Here is a 25,264-nt window from a genome sequence, read left to right as displayed (position 1 = left end):
TTTTTTTTTTTTTCAACAGTTCATAAAATATTTAAATAAAAACCCAAATATGTTCCATACCCTATGAAATACCTCCCCTCCCCGGTTTAAAAAACATCTGCTAGTGGCTGTAAGGAGAAACATGTTCACATTGGTTTAAAATAAAAGCAAAAGACAAACAAAATTCACATTATGAAATTTAAAAACTTTTTTTTTTTTTTAAAAACACGCTAATCTGAAAATTGGTTTCACATCATCCTATTTCAGAATTATCTTTAGTGATGAAAGGAGGGATTCACAGGGTGGAGAAAGGAGGAAAATAAACCTATCAGTTACAAACAAGCTTTTGTTCATAGAGAAGGGATTTTTTTTTTGCAGGTTCATGTTCATTAAGGAATTCTTCATCTTTCTATCAAAATATAGAAATGAGAAATCCAAAGATAAAAATTAAATATTGAAATAAAACCACAAGTAATCCATCTGTATACAGTAGCCACCAACTTCATCACTCAAATTTCAACCCCCTAAAAATGATGGGGTTGAAGCTTGCTCAGCAGAGTCAGTTTACCTCCTACCTATACTGGTATGGGGAGGAGAGAGAGCATGAGAGAGAAAGGAACAAAGCAGGTTCTCCAAGGAGAAGCAGCCATGTATCATGTGCTATACATCTGGTCTCTGGTTTTCATAGTTTTAAAGTAACCAATTTGCTACCTTGTTCCAAAGGCTTCAAACATTCCACAAATATTCGAACACCAAAGGCACAGAACCTGCTTTGGAGATGGAAAAAAAAAAAAAAAAACACAAAACTCGCTATTCCCTCTCCTGCCCTTTCTCCCCACTAGGTATCCCCTGCTGGATGGAACCAGTTTCAGTTTACAAAATTATTATTACTTTTTTTTTTTTTAAAAGAGGTTAAATTGCAGTACATATTAAAATTCATAATCCTTCTCAGCCATATCAATAGCCCAGGCAAACTTCTCCCTCTGGGTTTTGTTGTAGATCTTCTCTATAGGCACACCCCACTTTTTACACCTGCCAAGTTGAGAGAAGAAATCATTAAAGTCAGACACTGTTACATAAATAAAAAAAGCAGACAAATGGTTTTAAAAAAAAAAATATATAGCATTAGGTCATTTTGAAGCACTTTATTTTTACCTTAGTTATTTTTGCAGTCTGTATTTTTCACAGCTACACTTGGAAGTTTAACAGCAGTTGTATATCATCTGTCCAGACAAAGTCGTCTGGTTTGCAGTTTCCTTCAAATGCTCCTTGATTTTCTATGTTACACAATATCCTTATACTTGTGCCACAATAAAATATTGTGATTTTAGGTTTTAAAATATTAAATGTCTCCACAAAGAGACTGGGAACGAGCACAATGCCAATAATGTTGCAAGATGAGCCCTTGTGGTGTTAGGACCGTCAGTCCAAAATTAGAAAGAATAATCTTTAAACTAATTTTAGAATACAGGTAAAATTCCGTTACAACGAATATCTTAACACCGAAATTTTCATTACAATGAAGTATTTTTATGGTCCCGACAGTTTCCCCATATGACGCAAGTCCTTAGAAATCTCATTACTAAGAAGTACATTCAGCAGAACTTTCATTACAATGAAGCACCCAAAAGACCTTGAAATGCCTGAATGAATCATCCACAGAGCAGCTAGTTCTGTGGCCGCAGCTCAGTTGTGCACAACGATCCCCCAAACAGAAACATTGTCTTTTTTTCTTTTTTCTAACTTTCCTCGTACTGTTTTTTTGCCTTTTTTGTTTCGTGCGGTTTTCAGTGATATGTTTTGCTTATTGCTCATCAACATTTAAAAAACATCCACTGAAATTTAACTCATTGTCACCCTCATACAAACGGCAGACACGAAAAAACAATAACAGTTCATATTAGGAAAAAAAACTTTACATTTTTGCAGCTTTCAATTGTGGCAAAAAGAAATAAAAAGACGTCAGTAAATTCGGAATTTTGCCATCGACGCTGTCAACTTTCTTGAAAGACCGAGCAAAAAAAAAAAAAAAAAAAATCTCAGGTTGCAAACGTATGTGAACTGCTGCATTTGAAGACATCAAAAAGCAGTGTTTATGTGGTTCAGTGATGCTCGTTCAAGAAACAGCCCTCTTAATGTGGCACTCACTCAAGAAAATGTGAGGTTTGTAAACTCTTGGGACCTCCCCCAAACTAGACAGCACGTTGAAGAGCATCCCAAGTCCGATCTCTCCGCGTCTATGGAAGACTGTATCTGTTGCCGGGACAACAGCAGGCTCACAGCTAAGGGACTTATCTAGCACAACCCCGATCTTTTATGATTCGCTTCTGTGGTGCTTCACTGCACGGCTATAAGCCTGCTGTTGCCCTGCCCTGGCAACAGACAAAATCTTTCACAGACGCTGCAATTGTGCTTCGGGACACACTTCAGCATGTCGTTCCCGTTGAGTGGGAAGTGGGGGTCTGAAAAGAGTTCAGAAACCTCACAATATAAAGAATGATTCGGCTCCTGAATGATAACTGTGCTGCCCACAACATGCTTCTACATTTAGTTAATGTTCGTGTTGAATTCCTCCCACCCAATTGCACAGCAGTGCTTCAGACATTAGATTTGGGCATCATTCGCACTCTCAAAGTGTATTATTGCAAGAAAATGCTGAGAAAAATTCTTGTCAGCATAACTTGTAGGCAGGAGGAGATTAAAATTAACCAGAAAAAACTATTGAAATGATTGCAAACGCCTGGACGCAAGTTAAAGAAAGCACCATAGTAACAAACACAAAATCTCGTTACAACAAATTATTTTTGTGGTCCCTGGGAGTTTGTTGTAATGCAATTTTACCTGTATATGCAGATACAAGGCAAAGTGGGCATTGACCCATTTGGTAGGTTCTGAGTGGCACACAAGACCTATATATCTATGCTCTTATTTCTGCTGTGGTCATAAATTATGATGGTGATGTCTTATTAAAATGGCAAAAGTGGAGAGAGAAAAAAAACACACATAAAAGATTGCAGCATTAAGAACCTCCAGGAAAAAAAAAATTAGGATGAACTAAAAGTAGCCATTTATGTTATACTGCATCATGTCTTTTTGTCAAATAATTCTCATATTTCTATAATCCTTATGTATATCAAACCATACAATTCTATTTCTTAAAAAAAAAACAAAAAAACAAGTGTGGCTCAGTTACCTTGATAAAAGTCTGACAATAAGAAATCTCCGTATACTGAGAAAAGAGCATTACCAAAATGTCGAATTATTGGCACTGCTGAAAGCAAAGCCAAAACAGATTATTCTCACCTCATCCATTCTTCCACTCCACCAACATATATATTTAAAAATCTTACCACTTAAATTTATGATGGGGTACACAGACTATTAACAAGCAATTAAAACTGTCATTTAACATGCAAAATATGATGAACACAATTCACATCTCAAATACTCACTAGGTTCAGTACAAACCAACTATGAAAGAAAAAAAATGTTATGATGCTTATTTTCCTTTTATTTGAAGGACATTAGTATTGGATAATGATGTTTTGATATGGTTTAAGCAGCAGTGAACTTTGGCCAGTCAGGATGGGTGCAGAAAAAAGTATCCATGTGAGCCTGTGAACACCGCAGCCAAGCAGGATAGTCAATTTCAGCAAAGTTTTCTTGCTTCTCCACTGTTACATGGAGAATTTGGAATTCAGTACCCACTACCTCCAAAATAACCCTGTCAGCTGAAATTGGATAGACAGTTGTACAGTAGTTTGTAACACGCCACTCACCTTGACTTTAATCAAGCGAACACTTGTTTTTTTAATAGGATCTTTCTTGAATTTGACATTGTGAAAAATCAAAAAATTCAAATGCTCAAATTACTATGTGAAAAAGCATCCGATACAACAATGTTTCCATTATTGCTGATGTCGGTGGCACACCAATTATAATGCTTTCATATTCCCACATATGGCATGGCATAAACGTTAGCATTGCTGTGGGAATTCCAATATCCACCTATCAACATCTGTACAAAATGATGACCAACTACAAGTACACTATATTGACAAAAGTATTGGGACACACCTCTTAATTATTGAATTCAGGTGTTTCAATCAGACCCATTGTCACAGGTGTACAAAATCAAGCACCTAGCTTTACAGTACCATTTACAAACATTTGTGAAACAAAATGGGTCATTCTGGAGAGCTCAGTGACTTCCAGCATGGTACTGCGATAGGATGCCACCTTTGCATTAAGACGTTTGTGAAATTTCATCCCTTCTGGATATTCCACGGTCAACTGTAAGTGGTATTATTGGAAAGTTCAATCGTTTAGGAAAAACAGCAACTCAGCCAAGAGGCGGAAGATCATGTAAAGTCAAAGAATGAGATCAATGACTGCTTAGGTGCAGGGTGCATAAAAGTCGCCAAAACTCTGCAGATTCCATAGCTGAAGAGTTCCAGACTTCCACTGGCATTAACTGTGAGACAGGAGCTTCATGGAATGGTTTTCCATGGCCAAGCAGCTGCATGCAATCCTCACAACACCATGTGCAATGCAGTGGTGTAATGGACACTGTCACAGGACTGTGGAGCGGTGTGAACGTGTTCTATGGAGTTAATGTACCACACTTCTCTGTTTGGCAGTTAGATGAGCAAGTCTGGGTTGGATGGATGCCAAGAGAATGTTACCTACCTAACTGCATTGTGCCAACTGTGAAGTTTGGTGGAGAAGGGATAATGGTGTGGGGCTGGTTTTCAGGGTTTAGGCTAGGTCCCTTACTTTCAGTGAAGGGCAATCTTATTGCTTTAGCATATGAAGACATTTTGGACAACACTATGCTTCCAACTTTGTGGAAACAGTTTGGAGAAGGCCCTTTCCTAATTCAGCATGACTGTGCCCCACTGCTTAAGGCAAGGTCCATAAAGATATGGTTGGACAAGTTTGGTGTGGAAGAATTTGACTGGCCCACACAGAGCCCTGACCTCAATTCCATCGGGATTAACTGGAATGGAGATTGCGAGCCAGGCCTTCTCACCCAACATCAGCACCCGGCATCTACAGAATGAATGGGCACAAATTCCAACAGAAATACTCCAAAATCTTGTGGAAAGCCCTCCAAGAAGAGTGGAAACTGTTATAGCTGCAAAGAGGCTACCAACTCCATATTAAAGTTTATGTATTTGAATGGAATGTCATTAAAGTCCCTGTTGGTGTAATGTCAGGTGTCCCAATACTTTTGTCCATATAGTGTAGATGTAGTACTTCAAAAGGCACAATAATAAAAAAGTGAGTAAAACCTAAAGTAAAATGGTTCACAGTGCTACACCACTCCATTAATATAACTCAAAAACAAAAAAACGCAGGCATGTCAAGAAATAACTTCAGTGCACAAAGGTGGGGTGGGGGCAAAACAACCATTACCACCATATCCTACCAAACCCAGATATAGCAAGAGTGGCCCTTTTTCTAAGGGCTGTCATGGTCACACGTATAGGAATGAGGGAGGTGGTAGGAAGCTGCACTGCGGCTGTGCCAACAAGTTATAACAAGTAAAAATTAAAGCAAGTTTCAAACAACGCGGCTATATGTTTGTCTATGCCACAGATGAAATGAGCTGCTACATTTGAGAATACAAAAATAAAATGTATCGAGTGTTTTAATGTTTCAAAACACAATCTAAATCTCTAGTAATACAACATGTGCTGTGTTAACACATTGCAGACATATGCAGTTATAGCAATAATGGCAAAAACAGCACACTGAATATGAATCTACAAACACTAAACCTGTATAGGGCATCTGGTGTTTGAAAGCAAACTAATGTTCGTTAGTATAATTCCTAACATGACAAACTTTGTGAACGCACAGTAATACATATTTGAATGGCACATTGGCATATGTAATGCAGTCTCAGATTCAGTTAATTAAACAGAAGTAATGCCAGTGTAATTTTGGATTTGTATATTAAGATTACAGTCATGTGCGATGTTCTGAAAATAGAAAAACAAAGACTGCTTAACATTAATTCCTGAATAATGGATTATAAAGTAAAAAACAACAACACAGGTCTAATTTCACACAGGAAAGGGACAGATTAAAGCACCGGGTGTTTTTGTCTTTTGAAACCTGAATCAAACTGACTTATCAGTTAAATATTACTCTCTAGTAATTTCATTTTCTTATCAGATAAATGATGCGAATATTAAAATTTTACAACAGTAAATCTTAGAAACTTAGCAGAGGAATTAATTACCTGACAAACCAGATTTTTAAAGCATGTTGTCACAAAAACAGTTTATTTTGAAATACTGTACATGAATTAGTACAGATCAGTTTCAATTTTTTAATATTGATTTTAAGCTGTGTTTTTCACTTACAGGTGAGATTAGAGAGAATAAAGTCAGAATAAAATCAGAATGTGCGCATGGCAAGATACAGTTTATAAATCCTAAGTTAAAATCCTCCTTTGATAATAAAAACATACTCTGACCCAATTTTTTTCTACTCTGGGAAAATTCCCATATTTATCACATATTACATTCAGGTCTTGCATTTTATTTGGGTATTTATGAATATCAATACTGGTTTACTTAAAATGATTGCGGGGTAACTACTTGACTGATAACACTATTGTAAATTTGCGGTTATTATGAATATTTATACATTTTTCACTCTGTTATAGAGAAAGGCACAAAATTGCCCACTTGGATAACTATTTCCAGATTTAGGTTATTTTTTGCTCTGCCCGATCTCCAGCCAAATCACTAGTGTCTGCGTTACTTAGAGAAAAAAAGCTCTCTTCTAGTTTCAGAACAGGTTATTAATTGACAACCAGCCTGATGCTTCTGCAATGGTTTTCATTAAACAGAATATGTGCTTTAATGCACAACAAGTTTTCGGTTGGTCACTTAAAACCAGGCTGTTTTATTGTACCATAAAGCACAATCATTACTGATGAAAGCAAAGTTGGATTATGCTAACTTTTAATTTGGATATTGAAACATGTAGAAATGGACATTTAATATTTTTATGAAGAATAAATAACCAAGTGTCTGTCATACATACATACACACACACACACACACACAACTGCAAGAATAAATCACTCGATCTTCTAATATAACACACTTAAAATCTGCAGGTATGTTTTATTTATGTCCAGTATACAAATCCACACAGCTGGACCAAATAATTCCATTATTTACACTGCTTCCTTATTTGATCGGGGGAAGATTATAGACTAGACTTCATTGGGTTTTATGCAAATGAAGAGTGCAGCACAAACAATTGACAGGCCATGTGAACAGTTGCTCTGACTAACAGCATGGACACAAAAGGAAAAAAGTGATGGCATCCCTTTTAGCGAAGAAAGCAAAGTGCCCAGTGGACAGATAAAGATTGGTAAAGTTCCAGGAAAACATACTTAGCAAGAGTGCTTTAAAATTTGAGGGCTGTGGAGTGGATGTGACCTTTGGTGTTGCCTCACTAGAATCAAAACGGTAGGGACTGAGAAATACAGGCAAGAACGGCTTTGCCAGTTCCAAGAGATAGGAAACAGATGGTATACGTTTACATTTAACAGCTCCCCCATGAGCTATGCTATTGTACTCTACATTCACGTCTATGGACTTAAAAAGTACACTACCGCTCCAACCTCCAAAATAGTTTTCATTTACATGCATATCTGCTTACTTTGAATAGGAATGTCACCCCCTGAATTCTTGAGTGAAATATGTACATGTGAAAATTATAAACATCTAACAATAATGATCATAATATATACTCAACTTCCACATTATTCCTTACCCGTTTCAACTGAAAGGAATTCACTTTCCTGTAAAATTGTTTTTTGCAGTGACCATCAACAAATACCAAATTACTACAGAAAAGCAATTCTTGAGTAAAATATTCTTGCATTTGTTCATATAAAATTCTACATGGTATGTTCAAGCAGAATTATTTGACCGATGCCTTTAGACAAGACAATTTCCAGCTGTTGAAATGCAATTTGTTACATTGCTTCATTTTGGACCATTATTTTCTATTCTTCTGTGTGAACTTGATTTATAAGCTCCTTAAGAACAGATTTTTTTAGTCATTACTCACTCATTCAATAAAGAAAAACAAATAAACAAGCCAGCATACCATGCTACTGAGATGCGAGGATCCAGGTAGTTAAGTTTAGATGTGCCCAATGCAATCTGTTTGTTCTCCTCCCTATCTGTTGCCTGCACTTCAAGTTTCATTAATTGCTCTTCAATTCTCTGTACAGCTTTTTTCTTGCTTTCCACAGCTCTGAAAATGCAAAGAGAAGAAAAATATACAGGCATGTTGAAACTGGGAGCCATACAGATTATGAAGATACACTATTAGCCAGATTTTTTTTTTCCCCTTTTCAAACAGACTGTATGCCTACAATGGTTTATTTACCCAGAGAACTAAAAGACTGCATATAACCTAAAATTTTGTGATTTCTACTGTACAGTCCCTGACAAAAGTCTTGTCGCTTCTCTATTTTGTAGAAACTCCTGCTATTAACCTGACTTTTAATTAATCAACTGGTGTTAGAAACAGCTCATATGAAAAGCTAAAGCCCTCCCAAATGATGTTTAATGCACTGAAATAAATTAGTTTCACTGAAAAAAGATTTATCATTTAATCAAGACAGAAAGGTCAAAAGTTTTGTCGCCTATACAGAAAATGAACAACTTTACTGCAAATCCAAAAATATGTCAGCAAATTAAGCAGTGGTGCTGTGAGATCCAAATTTAATATCTTGTATGACTTCCAAGAGCTTGAAGGACAGCATCCATTCGGTTTGGCAAAGATTCATACAATTTATTGATGAAGTCATCAGGAATAGCAAAGAAAACAGTCTTGCATGCCTCCCAGAGTTCATCAATATTCTTTGGTTTCATCTTCCATGCTTCCTCTTTCATCCTACCCCACATATGCTCAATGATGTTCATGTCTGGTGACTGGGCTGGCCAATCCTGGAGCATCTTGATCTTCTTCGCTTTAAGGAACTTTGATGTGGAGATGGAAGTATGCCATGGAGCCCCATCCTGCTGCAGAATTTGGCCTTTTTTAATGGTTGGGAATAAGAGGTAGCTAAGATTTCTTGGTATTTTAGACTATTGATGTTGCCTTCCACCCTGCAGATCCCTCGCATACCACCATACTGGATGTAACCCCAGTCCATAATTTTGCCTCCACCAAACTTCACTGTTTTCTGGGTAAATCTCGGCTCCATGCGGGTTCCAGTAGGTTTCCTGCAATATTTGCGGTGACTGTGGTGTAATTCAACAGAAGATTCATCTGAAAAATCCACCTTCTGCCACTTTTCCAGCGTCCATCCTTTTAGCAGGCTGTGGGCCTTGGCAAATGCCACACGGGTTTTCAATTGTCTTTTGTTTAGTGCTGGCTTATAGGCACCGATTCGACCATAGAGGCCATTTCGAGACAGAATCCGACAAACTGTTCTGGTTGACACAGGGACTTCAGGTGACCAAGTCTCGTGGAGCTCTGTTGAAGTGGAAAATGGGCTGGCCTTGGATTTTCGAGCCAACAAACGGTCCTCTTGAGCAGTTGTCTTGCGGGGTCTTCCTGACCTGGGCTTGTCAAAAACGTCTCCAGTCTCTTCAAATCTTTTTATCCTCTGAATGAACTTGACGCTGAGACACATTGAAGGTGTTTGCCACATCAGCAATGGATTTGGTCTTCAGCCTCTTGATAATCAACACTTTAGTCTCAGGGTGAATCTTAGGCATGTTTGCAGAGGTCTAGTTGCAGTTGATGTGAAGGTCTAGTGTACTGGGGTTCTTTTTATACACACCTGAAACCTAATTGATCCATTATTAGTCACAGGTGAAGCTCATATGACAAGGTGACAACACTTACGTCTTGCCAAAAACTGACTCAATGGGCTTTACCAAGCTGTGAATATTAGAATACTTTTTGTCAGTTTCGTTTTGCACTGAAACATTATTACAAAAGCTGAAGGGATTGAAATGACCCATTTCTTGTAACAAAATCTTGATTATAAATATACGAGTTGTGGCAGAAAAGTAATGAGACTGGCAACACTGCAAGCGATCTGGCAACACTGCGCTGTTGTCCTTGATAGAGCACGTGTATCAGTACCCTCCCATAGCTCAGTGCGAGTTTCAACTCCTTCCGTTAACTACGTGATTTTTGTGACTGCTATTAGCGAAGTTGTGTTTTTGGTTGTGCGTCACACAAAATGGAACAGCGGAATTTGGAGCAACGCTGTGCCATTAAATTTTGTGTTAAGCTTGGAGAATCGGCAAGTGTGACGTTTGAAATGTTAAAACAGGCCTATGGGGAACATTCTTTATCCCGAGCTCAAGTTTTTTGCTGGCACAAATCATTTTTGGAAGGCAGAAAACACGTTGAAGATGAACACCGTTCAGGGAGCCTTCAACTTCGAAAACCAATGAAAACATCGAACGTGTGAACATACTTGTGAGATCAGACCGTCGTTTAACATTAAGAATGTTGAGTGAAAAATTAAATTTGAACAGATTTACTGTTCAAATTTTGACTGAACATTTGCACATGTAAAAGGTCTGTGCCAAAATGGTGCTGAAAAACCTCACAATTAAGCAGAAGGACAATCGAAAAAACAAGTGTCTTGATCTTCTTGACAGAATCGCTAATGAGCAAGATTTCTTTAGTCGTGTGATCACAGGTGATGAATCATGGATTTTTGAATACGATCCTGAGACCAAGAGGCAAAGTCAGGAGTGGCACACTACAAACTCTCCTCGACCAAAGAAAGCTCGAATGAGCAAATCGAAGATCAAATCAATGCCGATTTGTTTTTTTGACAAAAGGGGAATCGTCCACAAAGAATTTGTTCCTCCAGGACAAACTGTCAACCAAGTTTTTTATAAAGACGTCCTTGAAAGGCTCAGAAAAACGGTCATTCGCGTGAGACCAGACACTGCAGACAAATGGATGCTCCATCATGACAATGTCCCATGTCACACTGCCCTCTCCATAACAGAATTTTTGACCTCAAAAGGCATTCCTGTGGTTCCCCAGCCCCCTTATTCACCTGACCTCAGTCCGTGTGACTTTTTCCTAAACTGAAAAATGTCCTCAAAGGACGTCATTTCGGGACTTTAGAAAACATCCAAAAGAGTGTAACGGACATGCTGAAGACCATACCGGTTGAAGACTTCCAGTGCTGCTACCAACAGTCGGAACAACGTCTCCATCGGTGTGTAGCTGCCCAAGGGAACTACTTTGAAGGGGATAACATTGATGTTTGAAGAAAAAAAAAAAACTTTGGTAAATAAAAAAATCAGTCTCATTACTTTTCTGCCACACCTTGTATTTTAGCGGCACTTCAGTTCAATTTGTACACAAGCGACAAGACTTTTGTCAGGGACTGTAGATGTTTTCTTGGAGTTTGACAATAACGATAATTGGACAATATTTTGCATTCTTTAAAAACGTTTTTGTAAAAGTCTTATTATTGAGTGTGGTCTTAATAGGGCATTAATTGTAGCTTACTAATGATTAATGGAAACATTTAAGAAAAACAGGACTTATTTACTTAAAAATGAAGTAAAACAAAAATATTAAAATCACCAGCACATTTTGCACAAAATTACAATAACAAAACTAGTATGAGAGATTAACAGAAACCCTTAATGTAAAGAAGATATGAATCCAAAGGGAATAAAATGCTATTCGTAACTGAACTACACAGCATGAACATTACAGTCTGGCTAAACAAACTGCACTGTTGTAAGGTTAACTGTGCAGAATACATGCAAGGACAAACATCCAACCTACTGTACACTATAGTGTAAAATCCTAACGTTCTGTCAAATACTGCACAGAAAAAAAACTATTTATAAAACAAGTTCTTTCACATATTATACAAAGATACAAAAACCCCAAACGTAACATTTTTAAACAAATTACTAACCTTAAGTTCTGTACAGTTTTGCACAAAGAGATCAGGAAAAAAATAAAATTGTAAAATACTACTGAGGAAACTTCAAGCTGTGTGACAGAAACTTTGCCCACAACATCTGGCTTCAGAGCAACAGTTACATGTTACATTTCCTCCAGTAATAAAAGCATTCTCAGAAGGATTGTTTGATGCAGGGATGCAATGTACTTTTTGAAATTTTCCCCAATTTGGGTAAATTACTTTTTCAGTTTTCCACCATTTGAGTGGATTTATATCACTATCCACCTCAGGTATCATCAAGTAGCTCTTTTTCAATGGCTGCATGCAGAGACTCACCTTCTCTGAATTTGTGTTTTTTGAAATAGTTAAAGACTTTGTTCCTTTTGTTAACATGTTGTAACATCACTACAGTTCGTGAGCTTTAAATCAGGTTAACAGTAAGTGTTAAACAGAAGGAAGACAATTATTCTAAGATGTATAATAAAATAATATTTTGAAGGTTACGTAGCATTATGAACTGATCATTTCAGAAGGATAACTAAGAAGTGCTTTGGCAGATCGAGTAAATCTTCTCACAGTAGTAAATAGGAAAGACTGGGACAACAAACGTCCGAGCCACCCACATCTAACTATACAAATGCAGACAATGTTACATGGGTGGATCTGGAATCCTAACCCTGCCCATGCACACTAATATTTAATTCTAGCTAATGCAGAGAAGTGTCAACATTTTTAAAAATCTCGCTGTGGGCTCTGAGTTTTTAAGAGTGAGACAGATCCTTTGAGTTTTCAATCAATGTCAGCTTCCAACAATTAACTTCCTGTGAATGCCCACCCATTCCCAACAATTCCATGGTAACATATTTCCTAAATATCCAAGCATTTGCATTATCTTGGGACAACACGTCGATGGTAGAGTCCATAGAACCTTACTTTTTGGACTTTTCATCCTTCCGTACTTTGGCATCAGCCTTGGCGCTTTTCAGTTCTCTCCTTGCATCTGCAAGCTGGTCCTTCTTGGCATCAATCTTAAAGACAAAAACCACATGATAAAAGAAACATACATCTAGGGTGATTCTAAACATGCTGCCACACAAGCACTGTAATCCAGGGAGGTATTTTAATCACCACACTCTTCTTAACGTTTTAAGAAAATAAACTCACTCTCTCAATCATGCTACAATAAACACAATGTGCAGGCTCCAAATGATTCAGCTACTGTATCCTGGCTTGCACAGTTTGCTTCATAAACTTACTTCATGATTGGCAACATATTCTGTTTGTTTGTTTGTTTCACACAAGAGCCATTCATCCAAAGATGAAAAGTGACCACGTGAAGGCAATGCTTAAACTACAGATTAACAAAACAAGTTTTTATAAAAGCCTCTACTATGGAAATCTAATGAATAAGTACTCCAACAACAAATCAATCTTGTATAAAGAAAAACTAAAGAAGTTGTTGGGATATATTGAATTATATACTCAACTATAATCACAGATGAATGAGAAAATACAAATACTACCTTTGCCTGAAGGTTCTGCATGGATTTTTCAAAAGTCTTCGGTGGCGCCCTCTGATGGTTACAAAGGATAGCAACAGCTCGGTTTGCTCGATTGTAGGACAGAATCTTAGCAGGGACGTTCTCTTCAGCTGCAAATGGGTCAATTTACAATCACTTTCATGAAGTCGATACTTGTGCACATGTCCTATACAAAATGTCTTAACCTTTAACAAACTTTCCCTAAGGCATAAATCCAGTATAGGTTTTCAATCAACCATTGCCAGACTACAGAATGTTTCAATACATATAAGAAAAGTTTTGACAGCAGAGGCAGAACTCTATTGTACAGATCAAATCAAATGGTTTTAAAATGCTTACGGTTTGTGAGCTCCTTCAATTGCTGTTGCAAGGTAATGGAAGCATTATAGGTACGGAACACTTTGGCTGTAAGTCCATCCATCAGTTCTTGTAGGTGCTTGTTCAGTATTAATGTCTGAAAGAATGAATAATATTGTAATATAAAAAGCAAACTCATCAACAGACTTCTATGGTGGGAATTCTGCTCCCATTTCAAAAAATCCCAAATAAATAGACGTACATGTGTGAACTAGAAAAGAATTGAACCCAAGAAACAGTGACAGGTAAGGCTAAAACTAGATTTAAAGGTTTGGTGATCCCACTGGGCTGTGGTAGCAAGTAAATAAAATTCATTAGCATCCAACAGGCTAGACAATGTCTAGAAAAGTGTCATTACAGTGACACTCTTAACAATAGGATTTGTGCTTTGTGTGCTTTTCTTAACAATTATCTTGGGACGTATTGGAGGTTAGTGTGTAAGATAGTTATTTAAAATAAGCATCTCAAGTTATGTATGGAGGTTTCAAAAACACAAATGAACCAGCTATGATACTTCTAATCCAATATAAACTTTTCTCTACATAATTACAAACATGTAGTTATTAAAAAAAAATTCTCAGTGGAGTATTCCTTTAAAACTAATTTTACACTGGCAGTCCAAGCTACAACTGAGATTTTATTTAGGGCTGAAAATATCCTCCAGCTCTGCACAAAAAGCTTCAAACTAAAATAGTAAAATTATCACAGCTAGCAGACAATAGCCCCATATCTATATAATTAAAGAATTTTCTAAACCATTTATACTCCAAGCTATTAAAGACAATGATCATTACTTATATCACACCATTTTCATTATGTCCCAGTCTGTGCCATCATAAGTCTTTACTACTAAAACATTTTCCTTACTTGTATATTTAAATGTCCATATAATTAAAACAGACACTTTGTCTATGCTGCCAAGAATTAAAGCCATGCTTCAAGATATTTGCCAATTTGTTATTATACTCTTACCTCGAATATGACTGTCTGCCCAAATTATAAGATTCCTTTAGGTTATAGAGAATATCAATACTCATGAAATTTCCCCTTAAAATATTCTCCTAACTTACTGTGAGTCGGTCAAAGAGATCATCTTCAGGTTGTTTGTTTTCCATAAATAATTGAAGATTTTTGAAGACCTACAGAAAAATATGAAATAATTGGCACAATGTTGCTACGTCCTTTCAAATGCTTTGTATACCACACTTTATTCTGCATAACATCAGAATTGACAAGCAGCATTCATAATGAAATCTGCAGGTCACAACACAACGTAAGAGGTTATATATTGTTTAGCATTTTACTTTCTGGTCACCAATTCAAAGCATTGCAAAATACTAGGAATACCAACATACAGATCATGTGTAAACATAGATCACAAGACCTTCTGTGGCAAACTTAACCAGTACAACACATTTGCTACTATATTAAATTCAATCAAGTGAACAATCAGAATGCCTCAGCGTTTGTATGTTTCCAAATTAGTCACTGACCGGGATAATCTAACCCCACTGAAATGTTTACAGATCCGTAGGGACTGATAGGAGGGGATGGGGGAGAACAAAAGAACCTACACACACACACCCCATAACACTAATGGCAGAATAGTGTTTTACGTTCCAGTCTATGGCAGAAGCTGAACAGTGCAGAGGATGTCATGCCTGACTGCAGGTCAGATGCATTGTGATTCAAGTGACTCATGTATCCAACAGTCATCCCTCACATTTCACAATTTTATATGTTAGTCTAAACTAAATAACTCTTCTTACACATCTTAGCTTGTGCAAATACAATTTCTTTGAATAAAGGTCCTATTTAAAACCCCTAACAAGGCGCCTCTTCTCTTACCCTCTTCTCCACAGGAACTTTGTTGTAATAGCGAATGGAGTCCTTTCCCAGGAAGTCAAATTCAACTACAAATTCTTGTCCATCTAGCTCTGGGTGTAGTTTTATGTGCTCCACTCGCAATGAACAGCAGCCCACAGTGTCAGCCGTTTCCCCTTCTTCCTTCTCATTACCTGCTCTCAAAGCAAGCTACAGAAGATTTTTTTTTTTTTTAGACTCGTGTTGAAATGGCCATTTTTGATTTTAAATAAAAGCAAACAGAAAGGCATACAACATATGCAGATTTCTTTTTCTTAGAAAGTTGATATTTGCTGCTATCTGTACAAAAAGCAGCAACTGGCTTACATCAAACAAATACAGTGACTATGCCATAGATTTTTACATTTTTCATAAGGGATTTGTGAAAAGGTAGGTCACTCACTTTGTCAATGAAGTACAATGCCACAGCTCTTTGCCTGATCTTCATTTCTTTGGATTTCCAATCTTCCTTGTATTGATTACGAATTCTATCAACACATTTCTTTAAAGAGCGAGCAGTTTCATACTTCTGCCAGTCCTTTTCTCCCTGGGGGTAGGGGGAAGTAGTATTATGAATATTGGAGAAAAAGAGGTCTTTTTAATTCAATATAATACTCGAGGCACCAGTAAGACCACTTTTGGTTCTTTTATCACATCTGCCAATTTATGAACACAATCCCACTACCTCACTCACTGCTGCATTCAGTTTGAAAACCAGAGTTCTTCCCACTAAACCCAATTAAAAACTATTTAAATTTTAAGTAATCCAAGGGAAGAAAATTCATCATGCCAGCACAGTGTAACAGAACAGTGTTACATTAACAGGTAACTATCCAAAGATACTAATTGCAAAATATACTGAGTATCACTTTTTTTCTTAAATAAAACTTTCACCAACTAAGCAAACTGAAAACAACAACAAGGGATAACCAACAAGTGGAAATAAAATTTGGTACCAAATGGAGGTACCGATATTTAGGAATGAGATAAATAGTAAAAGTCTGCATTAAGCAAAGCGCCTTTTGTACATGTGGGAAGAATTAATGTCTGGTTTTGTAAAGCATCCATGGAATTCTAGATTAGGTGTAAAATATGATTAGCATCTAATTTTACCTTGATCCTGGAGCTTGGATTCAGCATTATATACTTGATGGACCCCTGGATATTTTCAGTCCAAGAAACCAGCCAGGTCACCTTGTTATCATGTCTAACTTCTTTCCACCTGTGGCCAGAAGGGGGTTCTGGAACTTTAGAGTCTCTAACAATGAGAAAGCACAGGAGGAAAATAAACTAGTTAAGGTTCTTTGTGAGCAAACTTCAAGACTGAATACTCCTCTTGCATTTTAATTTATTTTCTTGCAACTTAAATTAACATTCTCAAAAGTCCTGAATTTAATCAAGGGGTGAACCTCTAGAGCCCACCATGGCAATATCTAGGCTGGAAGCTATGCTGGATAGGGCACCATCCTTTAAATGGCTTCACACTGTATGAATTAACAGTTGCACATCGGATTGAAATGAACTTATGGTGTTAACAGCAACAATGTACCAACTCTGTCAGTCTATAAAATATTAAAATCTGAGTTTAGAATAAATTGCTTTGAAGAGCCCCCCACCTTTTTAAAGGCTAAACTGGTCACAACTGGTGTGATGCCAATTCAGGTATTCACTCTCAATTAATTTCATTAAGAAAAAAGTTGCTTACAACTTTTAGAAGCAAGTTATTTACATCACCAATTAAATCATGTGTGACTCCTAAACATGCAACATATGTTAACATAATAAAAACAAGTCAAAAGATGCTAACAAAACAGTACTCACTTGCTGCAGTTAATGATGATATCTTCTGGCTGAATTCGCCGTTTAAGCATTCCCATTTTAGGATGGTCCCCTCTACCTCTAAAAAGGCCAGGAGGTTCAATCCTAAAGTTGGCAATACGCTCCTTATGATTGTCCATGATACAGAATCCATATTCTTGCAGGGTGCGTTCATTTTCTTCTTTAATTTTCTAAACCCCATCCCCAATGAGAGCATAATATATTAAAAAGAAATTAAAATTTGAAGGTAAACTTCCTAAACCACAAATGCTGTTATAAATCTGAATTATTTGCAGAATTTAAAAATACTCCATCTCAATAAAATTCCAACTACTGACGGAACAGTTGAGAAGGCAGAATTTTTTGTAGATGGTAAAACACTGCATTGTTAATAAGACTAAAAGGCAAAAGAAACAAAATATGCAAAGTAGAACAGCCAATGACTGGTTGAAAATTTAATTTGCAGCAAAACAGAAGCCCTTTGCAAGAAAATTAAATGGTGTTTAATTTCTGTCCGAGAGGGTTTTCATGTGCCAAATTTGCATGCACCCGTTAAGTGTTTTAAATAAATGCATCTTGGGGTTGACAAATCAGAAGTACTTATTCCAATTAGGTTTACATATTTTGCTAAGTTGTGTATTGTGGTCGCTCTGTTAACACCTTGCAGCTTTAATGTAGGTGCTCAATCTTGGCACTCAAAATCCTACATTACAGACAGAAACGATATTAGGAAATTCATCCACAGAGTTAGGATTGTGCATATCCTTAGATTCGCCTGCAAGAATCAAGACCCAGGAAAGGGTGGTTGCTAGGCTTTCCGTTTAGTGAGTGTTCCTGAGGAGAATAAAGTAGCAACGTTCTCAATGGTGTGTTTTGGTTTGTCATCCTGCAAAAATTACGTGCATGTCACATTTTACAAAAACAAAGTGAGTTCCTCTGCACTGTTGTGAATGACACCCATAGAATAGAATTGATTTTACAGTTGTGTCAATAATTACCTGCATTATGCAGATCCAGAGAAACAAACAAGACACGGGTAAATGCTAAAAAGTGGGCCTTAGGGAGCAATATTCATTACTTTTCACTTCAAAAACCTCTTTTTAGCAAGTCCTATTCCTATTGTAAAATTGCATGCAAAAAATGAAGGTTACTGTGGCAAAAACAAAACTCAACTGCTCTGGATCATCACTAATAATTCAGTTAAAGGCAAGATAACTTACAAAATGACTAAACCGAAAGACATGATGCACAAGAAAAAAAAAAAGCTACACAATTGACCTCCAAATCTGAACTTCAACTGCAGTGAGTAATTAAAATGTAAAGGGGATGCAACTACTCTACCCATAATTTTATATGACAAAAGAACAGAGTTAAAAAAAAATAAGACCTTCATATGGTTTATGGACTGAGGACTTTCAGTGCAGTTATGCGTGTGTGTATATATATATATATATATATATATATATATATATATATATATATATATATATATATAAATTACACACACACACACACCCCCCAATGAAAAAAGGAGACAAAGACGACTCTATCAAGTTAAAAACAAACAAATCAGCACACAGAGAGGAAAAAAAGATTACTGTTGGGACATATAAAAAAAATTAAATAAGGGTGTCAAGGAAGAAGAGAAAACAAGATTTATTGTCCTAATGTAAATTAGGCTTTACGAAAACAAATCCAAGGTGTTCTAGGATACAGTATATGGACCTCATGATTGAGTAACATTATGACTGTGGCAGAGAAGTATTACATTAACATGAGATAAAACTTAAGTGTATACTGAAGGTAGCAAAAGGTTACAAAATGGATAAAAGTGTCAGCTAAATGACTGAATGTAAGCATTCAAGTAGAAATGTCAAGTAGGTGAAGCAGTTTTAAGTATGCTAATTTCACAATACAGGCAGGTCCAAATAGAAGATTATGGTCATAATGACATAGGCCAAAGATATGTTCAGTGCATAAAGAGATCATATTAAGACAATATTAAGAAAAACATTTAAATGTCACTAAAGAGACTGAAAAATAGTGGAAGCACTTTGAAAGCCTGGCCCATTTTCGTCTTTGAGCAGGTACAAACACAATTTGAGAGATATACTCCGTGACATGCAAAAAGGAGACAAAGCAGGCAAAGAAGATGGTATTACTACATTATATAAACACACAACACTGTGCAGTCAAAACAAAAGCTATGGAAAGAATAACTGAGATAAACATATTGAACTTGATTTGTATTGGTGTTCTGCCTAACAAATATATTCATAATGTCAAATGTCTACCTGCTTATCTTCCTTAGTCATCTGTTTTCTTGCTTCAGACTGTGCTTTAAAGTATTCGGCCATTTCGGTAAAATTGCACTTATTTAAGTCTGTAATCAGAGCCTTTTCTTCACTAGTCATTTCCTAACAGAATTTCCAAAAAAAAGAAACAAACTTAATCCCCAAAAAATTGCAGTCTTCTATAATTAGACATTTCATATGATAAAAATTTAAACAAGACCTGTAAAAGTTCATGCAAGTATTAGATGTGGTATTTTTACAAAAAACCTAAACATACAAAATCATTAGTTAAATCAGTTGATATTAAATGAGAAAAAAAAAAAAAAAAAGTGCTCCATAAAGTTGGGAATTTTTCAATTTAAAGATTTAATATTTTGCTTTTAGTCCTGCTTGTTGTAACTGTACAGCACTTTGGTCAGTTGTAATGCTGTGTTTTTAAGCGCTCAACAAATAAATATGGTATGGTATACTTCTTCACAATATATTAGTCTGCCAGTCGAATTTGCATTCTATAAAGCTATATATATATATATATATATATATATATATATATATATATATATATATACACATACATACATACACACACATACATATACATATACACACACACTGACATTTGTGTTTTATAGTGGAGCTAATTGGTACTGGGGTACAACTCTAAAGAAAAGCATTAAAACTGACAAACTACAACCTCTTTAAAGTAGCAAATGTTTAAATTTAAGAAAACTGTGCCTTGTGGGTTTCTAAGGCATGCTTGTGACAAAAGTAAATTGGTAACTCCACGCTATTACAGATTCTTTGTACTATTTTCTCAAGGTAAGAATACCTTTCTTGCTCACTTCTCTACTCATAGAAGCAATTGTGGAGTTAAGACAACCTCTCCTTTTACCAACCTATAGCCCTGTTATTGCATTTCTGCTACTGCAATTCCATTTCTTCAGCAGTTATGTAATGCCATGGCTTATAATAAATGACACGCTCAAATTAAATGATTTTTTTCTTAATGGCACCTATATTTCATCTGTTACATTCTGTTATTTTACATCACCTACTAGGAAAGATGTACACCCAGATGTCAACGTAGTGAAGAGCGCATATAACAATACTTCTGAACTTATTGCAATGCATTGTATTTAAAGTGGGAAAGCAAGTATTTGATCCCCTGCTGAATTTGTAAGTAAGTTTCCTCACTTACAAAGAAATGAGCAGTCTCTGATTTTTATGCTAGTTTCATTTTAATGGAGAGAGAATCTCAACCAAAAATCCAGGAAAAAAGCACATTACATAAAAAGTTACAACTTATCTGAGTGAAATAAGAATTTGATCCCCTACAACCAAGCCAGAATTCTGGCTTCCACAGATTGGCGAATACAATCAATGAAGTACAGATACTCCTGATCTCAACTAGTTAATGTGTATAAAGCACACCTGTCCACAGAATCAATTTCTTCCATTTCAATCTCTCTACCACCATGGGCAAGACCAAAGAGCAGTCAAAGGATGTTAGGGACAAGATTATAGAGCTGCACAAGGCTGGAATGGGCTACAAGACCATCAACTAGAAGCTTGGTGAGAAGGTGACAACTGCTGGTGCGATTATTAGGAAATGGAAGAAATATAAAATGACAATCAATCACACTGGGTCAGGAGCTCCATGCAAGATTTGCCTCATGGGGTGAGAATGATCATGAGGAAAGTAAGAGATCTGCCCAAAACTACAAAGGAGGAGCGTGTAAATGATCTGACTTAGACAGTCACTAAGAACAGCACTGGTAACACACTATGCCGTTAAGTGATCGAAAACCCACAAGGTTCCACTGCTCAAGAAGGCACATGTACAGGCCCGTCTTAAGTTTGCCAGTGAACCTCTGAATCATCATGGGGCTGTGAAATTTCACAATATGCTACACCTTATTACCTCCATTATTAAAGGAAACATTAATTGTGCCTTTTTCAGTAACTGAATATAAAATACAGTAAAACCTTGATTATCTGTCACTCTCCATTAAACGTCAGATGGAAAAAAATAAATTGTGCATGCCATCGTCTACCTAGTACTACTTTCGCATGATACACTGCGAGCTACATGCATTGGAACATCTCTCCCTTTTGCTAATACATATTGTTTTTCCCTAGCACCACGTGTCATGCCCCGCATTTTGAAATCACAGCATCAGATACCTTCATCTTTAATAGTGTGTGTTTCAGAACTACTATACGCTGTTACGGCCGATAAACATATGCATGTAGTGTTGGAGTTGCCTCAAAACCTTGCATATTGTAATCTTTTTAGTTAGCCAATAAAAGGTGTCATTTTGCTCGACTTTTCTCTACATTTATAATGGCTAACACGGTACAACACCCTAGTACTACAAACATACATGACACTTAAATGTTTACGAAATGGTAAAAGCGCTTCTAGTATTGCCTCAATTTACGGAGTAGGAAAAAAAAAAAAACAGTGAACGATATAAAGTGTGATGCCGAAAAAATTGAAAAATGGAAACTACTGACTGCAATGTTAATGTTCCTCTGCATTGTATTTTTTTTTTTTTTAGATTCTGTTGTATTATGTTTTGTTAATATATTGTGATATGAGGGCAGCTTGTGATGCGCTGTGTGGCAGTAGAAAGGGCAGAATGCTGTGTAAGTGATTGGACTGGGTGAAGGGCAGACCTCTTAGGAGATGAGTGACAGGAGAAGTTAGGAGAAAAAGGAAGCTTGGAGTAGGGAGGTAGGAGACAATAAGCAGGAGTGGTTGAAGTATAGAGAAAAAAAGGAATGCAAGGGGCAGGAGATAAACTGATTGTTAGGGAAAGCTTTATGTTTATGGGGGTGCGCTCCATAACCCAAATAACTGAGTATAAAGCAGGTCTCCATTTGTTACTGAACATAGATTCAAGTAAAACGTAGAAAACACTAGTACCTCGGAGTTGTATTACCGCATATACTCGGGTCTTCTTGCTTCCTCCAATTTCGCACCAGTTTCTCAGACACAACGAATTTTGTTGCAGCAGCACAGTTACCAATTTCTTTTGCCACTTCAATGACTTAATTTAAAACCAGCTTCACATTTTCTTCTGATCAAATGCTTCATCATAGACAAGGAATGCTCTTACGATAAAGGTGTATGAGGGTGTAAGATACCAACCAAAAAAAAAAAACAACAAAACAACGCAAACGTCGATGCGGAATAGTTACCGTGTGGTCACGTAAGCACAATACACGGGAAAAAAAAAAAAAAAGAGGCAGTGTAGTTATACTCTCTTAGGTGGGCGTTAGCATATCATAATCTCTTGGACCAATAGCATGAGTTTTCCACAATCGATTTGTACGACCAATATTATAAAATACTGAAAATTATACGGTAAAAATCAAGCACCAACTTATCTGCGGGAGTATTTAAAAGCGAGTATATATGGTATATAAATTGAATTATATTTAGTTAATACTATAGGTTAGTCATTTATTTACACAAAAAAAAAAAAAAGACTATTTGCTACACTAATCTGCAGTATATCATTTTTAAAGTAACTGTCCTGTTCTGTTCTCCATCAAGGCCTTGGTGCCAACCCCGATGGATAATCAAGGTTTTATTGAATATTAATTTTAATACATTTCCTGATTATTGCTTACATCTTTACCCAAATTGACAACATCAAAAATACAAATAGTTCCGTTTCTTTGGTTTGTTCAGTTGGAGCACAGACAAGTGAAGTGACCTACTAATGGTCACAGTATGAGTAGTGGGATATGAACCCACAACCTCAGAGTTTGAAGTCCAAAGCCTTAGCCACACTGCCACAACAGTAACAGCTCCTTTAAAATACTAGTATATCCATCAAGAACTTATCCAACTATCATTTAAGTAAATTAGTACTGACATTCATAAAGCTCAAAATGCAATACAAGGCATGAATTTCATTGTGTGAAACACATGGGGGATCCCCCAGTGTAACAACAAATGGGGGAAATGTTATAATTTAGGAGGATTTTGACATAAGGATTATAAAGGATGCTCAACATGGGCTAGCTAATTTATCTTACCATGTACAAATTACAAATTTATTCTGACTTATTCTCTTCAATAAATGAAAATAAATACTGCTTACCGCATCAAAAATTATATATGTACTGTTGAACAAGTGAATTCCAAGTTATTTAAAAAAAAAACGTTTTTTGTAACTAAATACTTTTAGCATTTGCTATTGTAAGATTTATATTTGCATCATTTGCTGTTTAAAAACAAACTAAACAAGCCAGTCAAACCGATTCAATTTTAAAATGTCACAAAATCCTAGAACTTTTACTTTCCAAACTCAATTTTCTGTGTGAAATCAATCTTGTCAACTTTACAGCAATTTATTATTCAAGAACTCCTGCAAAAACGCCCTATGTTGTGCCGTTTTCAAAAGTATCTTGCATGACTGATCAGACTTTATTGCTTAGTCTGTGTACTAGTCCAGAAGCAGAAAATCAGCTGGACCTGTGGTTTAACTGATAAGACTATTACATTCAAAAATATCTTTCAAATATATGACATACATGCTTTCAGCATGTACAGAGCTATTTATGAATTAACTCCATAATGCGATAAAAGTGATATCAACGAAAGCCAGTGTGTGATTGGCCAATTTTCTATACAATAATAAGCACCATTTGCAGAGTTGCATGCCAACATTTTTCTGTTTTAAAGACAAAGTATTTCTAGATGTGAGTTCTGTTTTTCTTTTCGACATGTGGTGATGCGGAGCTGTACCATCATTACTGTAAGTCACTTTTACATGTAGTTTTTGGTCACATTTCTCTCACACATTACTTTGCTTCCTGGAGTAATTTGTCTATTTGCAATCGCTGATGAGCATAGTAACGACTGTCTAAGTACCACCAATGCTGGAACTGTTAGGTTTTTGGAACACTGGCATCACTCAGTAACAAAAATATCGGTTCTTTTGACATCCCTAGAGCAGACTGATGCACCACAAACCAATTGCAAATTTTTCTTAAGGCATGATGAGTTGCTCTTGCAGAGAATTTGGCAATAATAAAATGAAGGAAGAAGTTCTAGAGTGAGGAAACTCAAAAACACTCACAGATCTCAGATTGTAAATACCTGGGGAGAACACAGATTCCATGTAGAATCTGGTGCATTGAGGCAAGAATGCCAGCACTGCAGTACCACTTCACCTATGTAAAAACATCAGAAAACTTCAACCTGATTAAACAAGGTGAACTGGCACTGCTAAAGTGGCCTCTGTGTGTGTTCGCCCTATGATGGGCTAGTGCCCTGTCCAGGAATTGTTTCTACCTTGTGTCCAATCTTTGATAGGATCAGCTCCAGCTAACCCAGAACCCTACCCTGCATAAAACAGGTTAGGAGGCATAGATGGCTGTACATATGCTTATAACAGCTTTTCATTTCTCGTCACTTGACTCCATGCTATATACGTGCACAACATTCT

General features: G+C 36.5%; 1 protein-coding gene across 1 annotated transcript in view; it reads right to left on the bottom strand.

Moving 5' to 3' along the window:
• top1 (DNA topoisomerase I) overlaps positions 1 to 25,264 on the bottom strand; it is a 60,238-nt gene continuing 34,974 nt past the window's right edge. Inside the window, exons 11-21 of the mRNA XM_039736121.1 lie at positions 19,800 to 19,922; positions 17,509 to 17,696; positions 16,801 to 16,945; positions 16,091 to 16,234; positions 15,673 to 15,858; positions 14,895 to 14,963; positions 13,807 to 13,921; positions 13,450 to 13,577; positions 12,860 to 12,954; positions 8,122 to 8,271; positions 1 to 1,011 (exon numbers count right to left, since the gene is read on the bottom strand). Coding sequence (XP_039592055.1) covers positions 909 to 1,011; positions 8,122 to 8,271; positions 12,860 to 12,954; positions 13,450 to 13,577; positions 13,807 to 13,921; positions 14,895 to 14,963; positions 15,673 to 15,858; positions 16,091 to 16,234; positions 16,801 to 16,945; positions 17,509 to 17,696; positions 19,800 to 19,922 — 1,446 coding nt within the window. The 3' untranslated portion in view covers positions 1 to 908. The remainder of the gene's footprint in view (positions 1,012 to 8,121; positions 8,272 to 12,859; positions 12,955 to 13,449; positions 13,578 to 13,806; positions 13,922 to 14,894; positions 14,964 to 15,672; positions 15,859 to 16,090; positions 16,235 to 16,800; positions 16,946 to 17,508; positions 17,697 to 19,799; positions 19,923 to 25,264) is intronic.

The sequence above is a fragment of the Polypterus senegalus genome, chromosome 14 (genome assembly GCF_016835505.1).
Source record: "Polypterus senegalus isolate Bchr_013 chromosome 14, ASM1683550v1, whole genome shotgun sequence".
NCBI classification, from domain to species: Eukaryota; Metazoa; Chordata; class Cladistia; order Polypteriformes; family Polypteridae; genus Polypterus; species Polypterus senegalus.
This window is presented reverse-complemented; position numbering and strand designations above follow the sequence as displayed.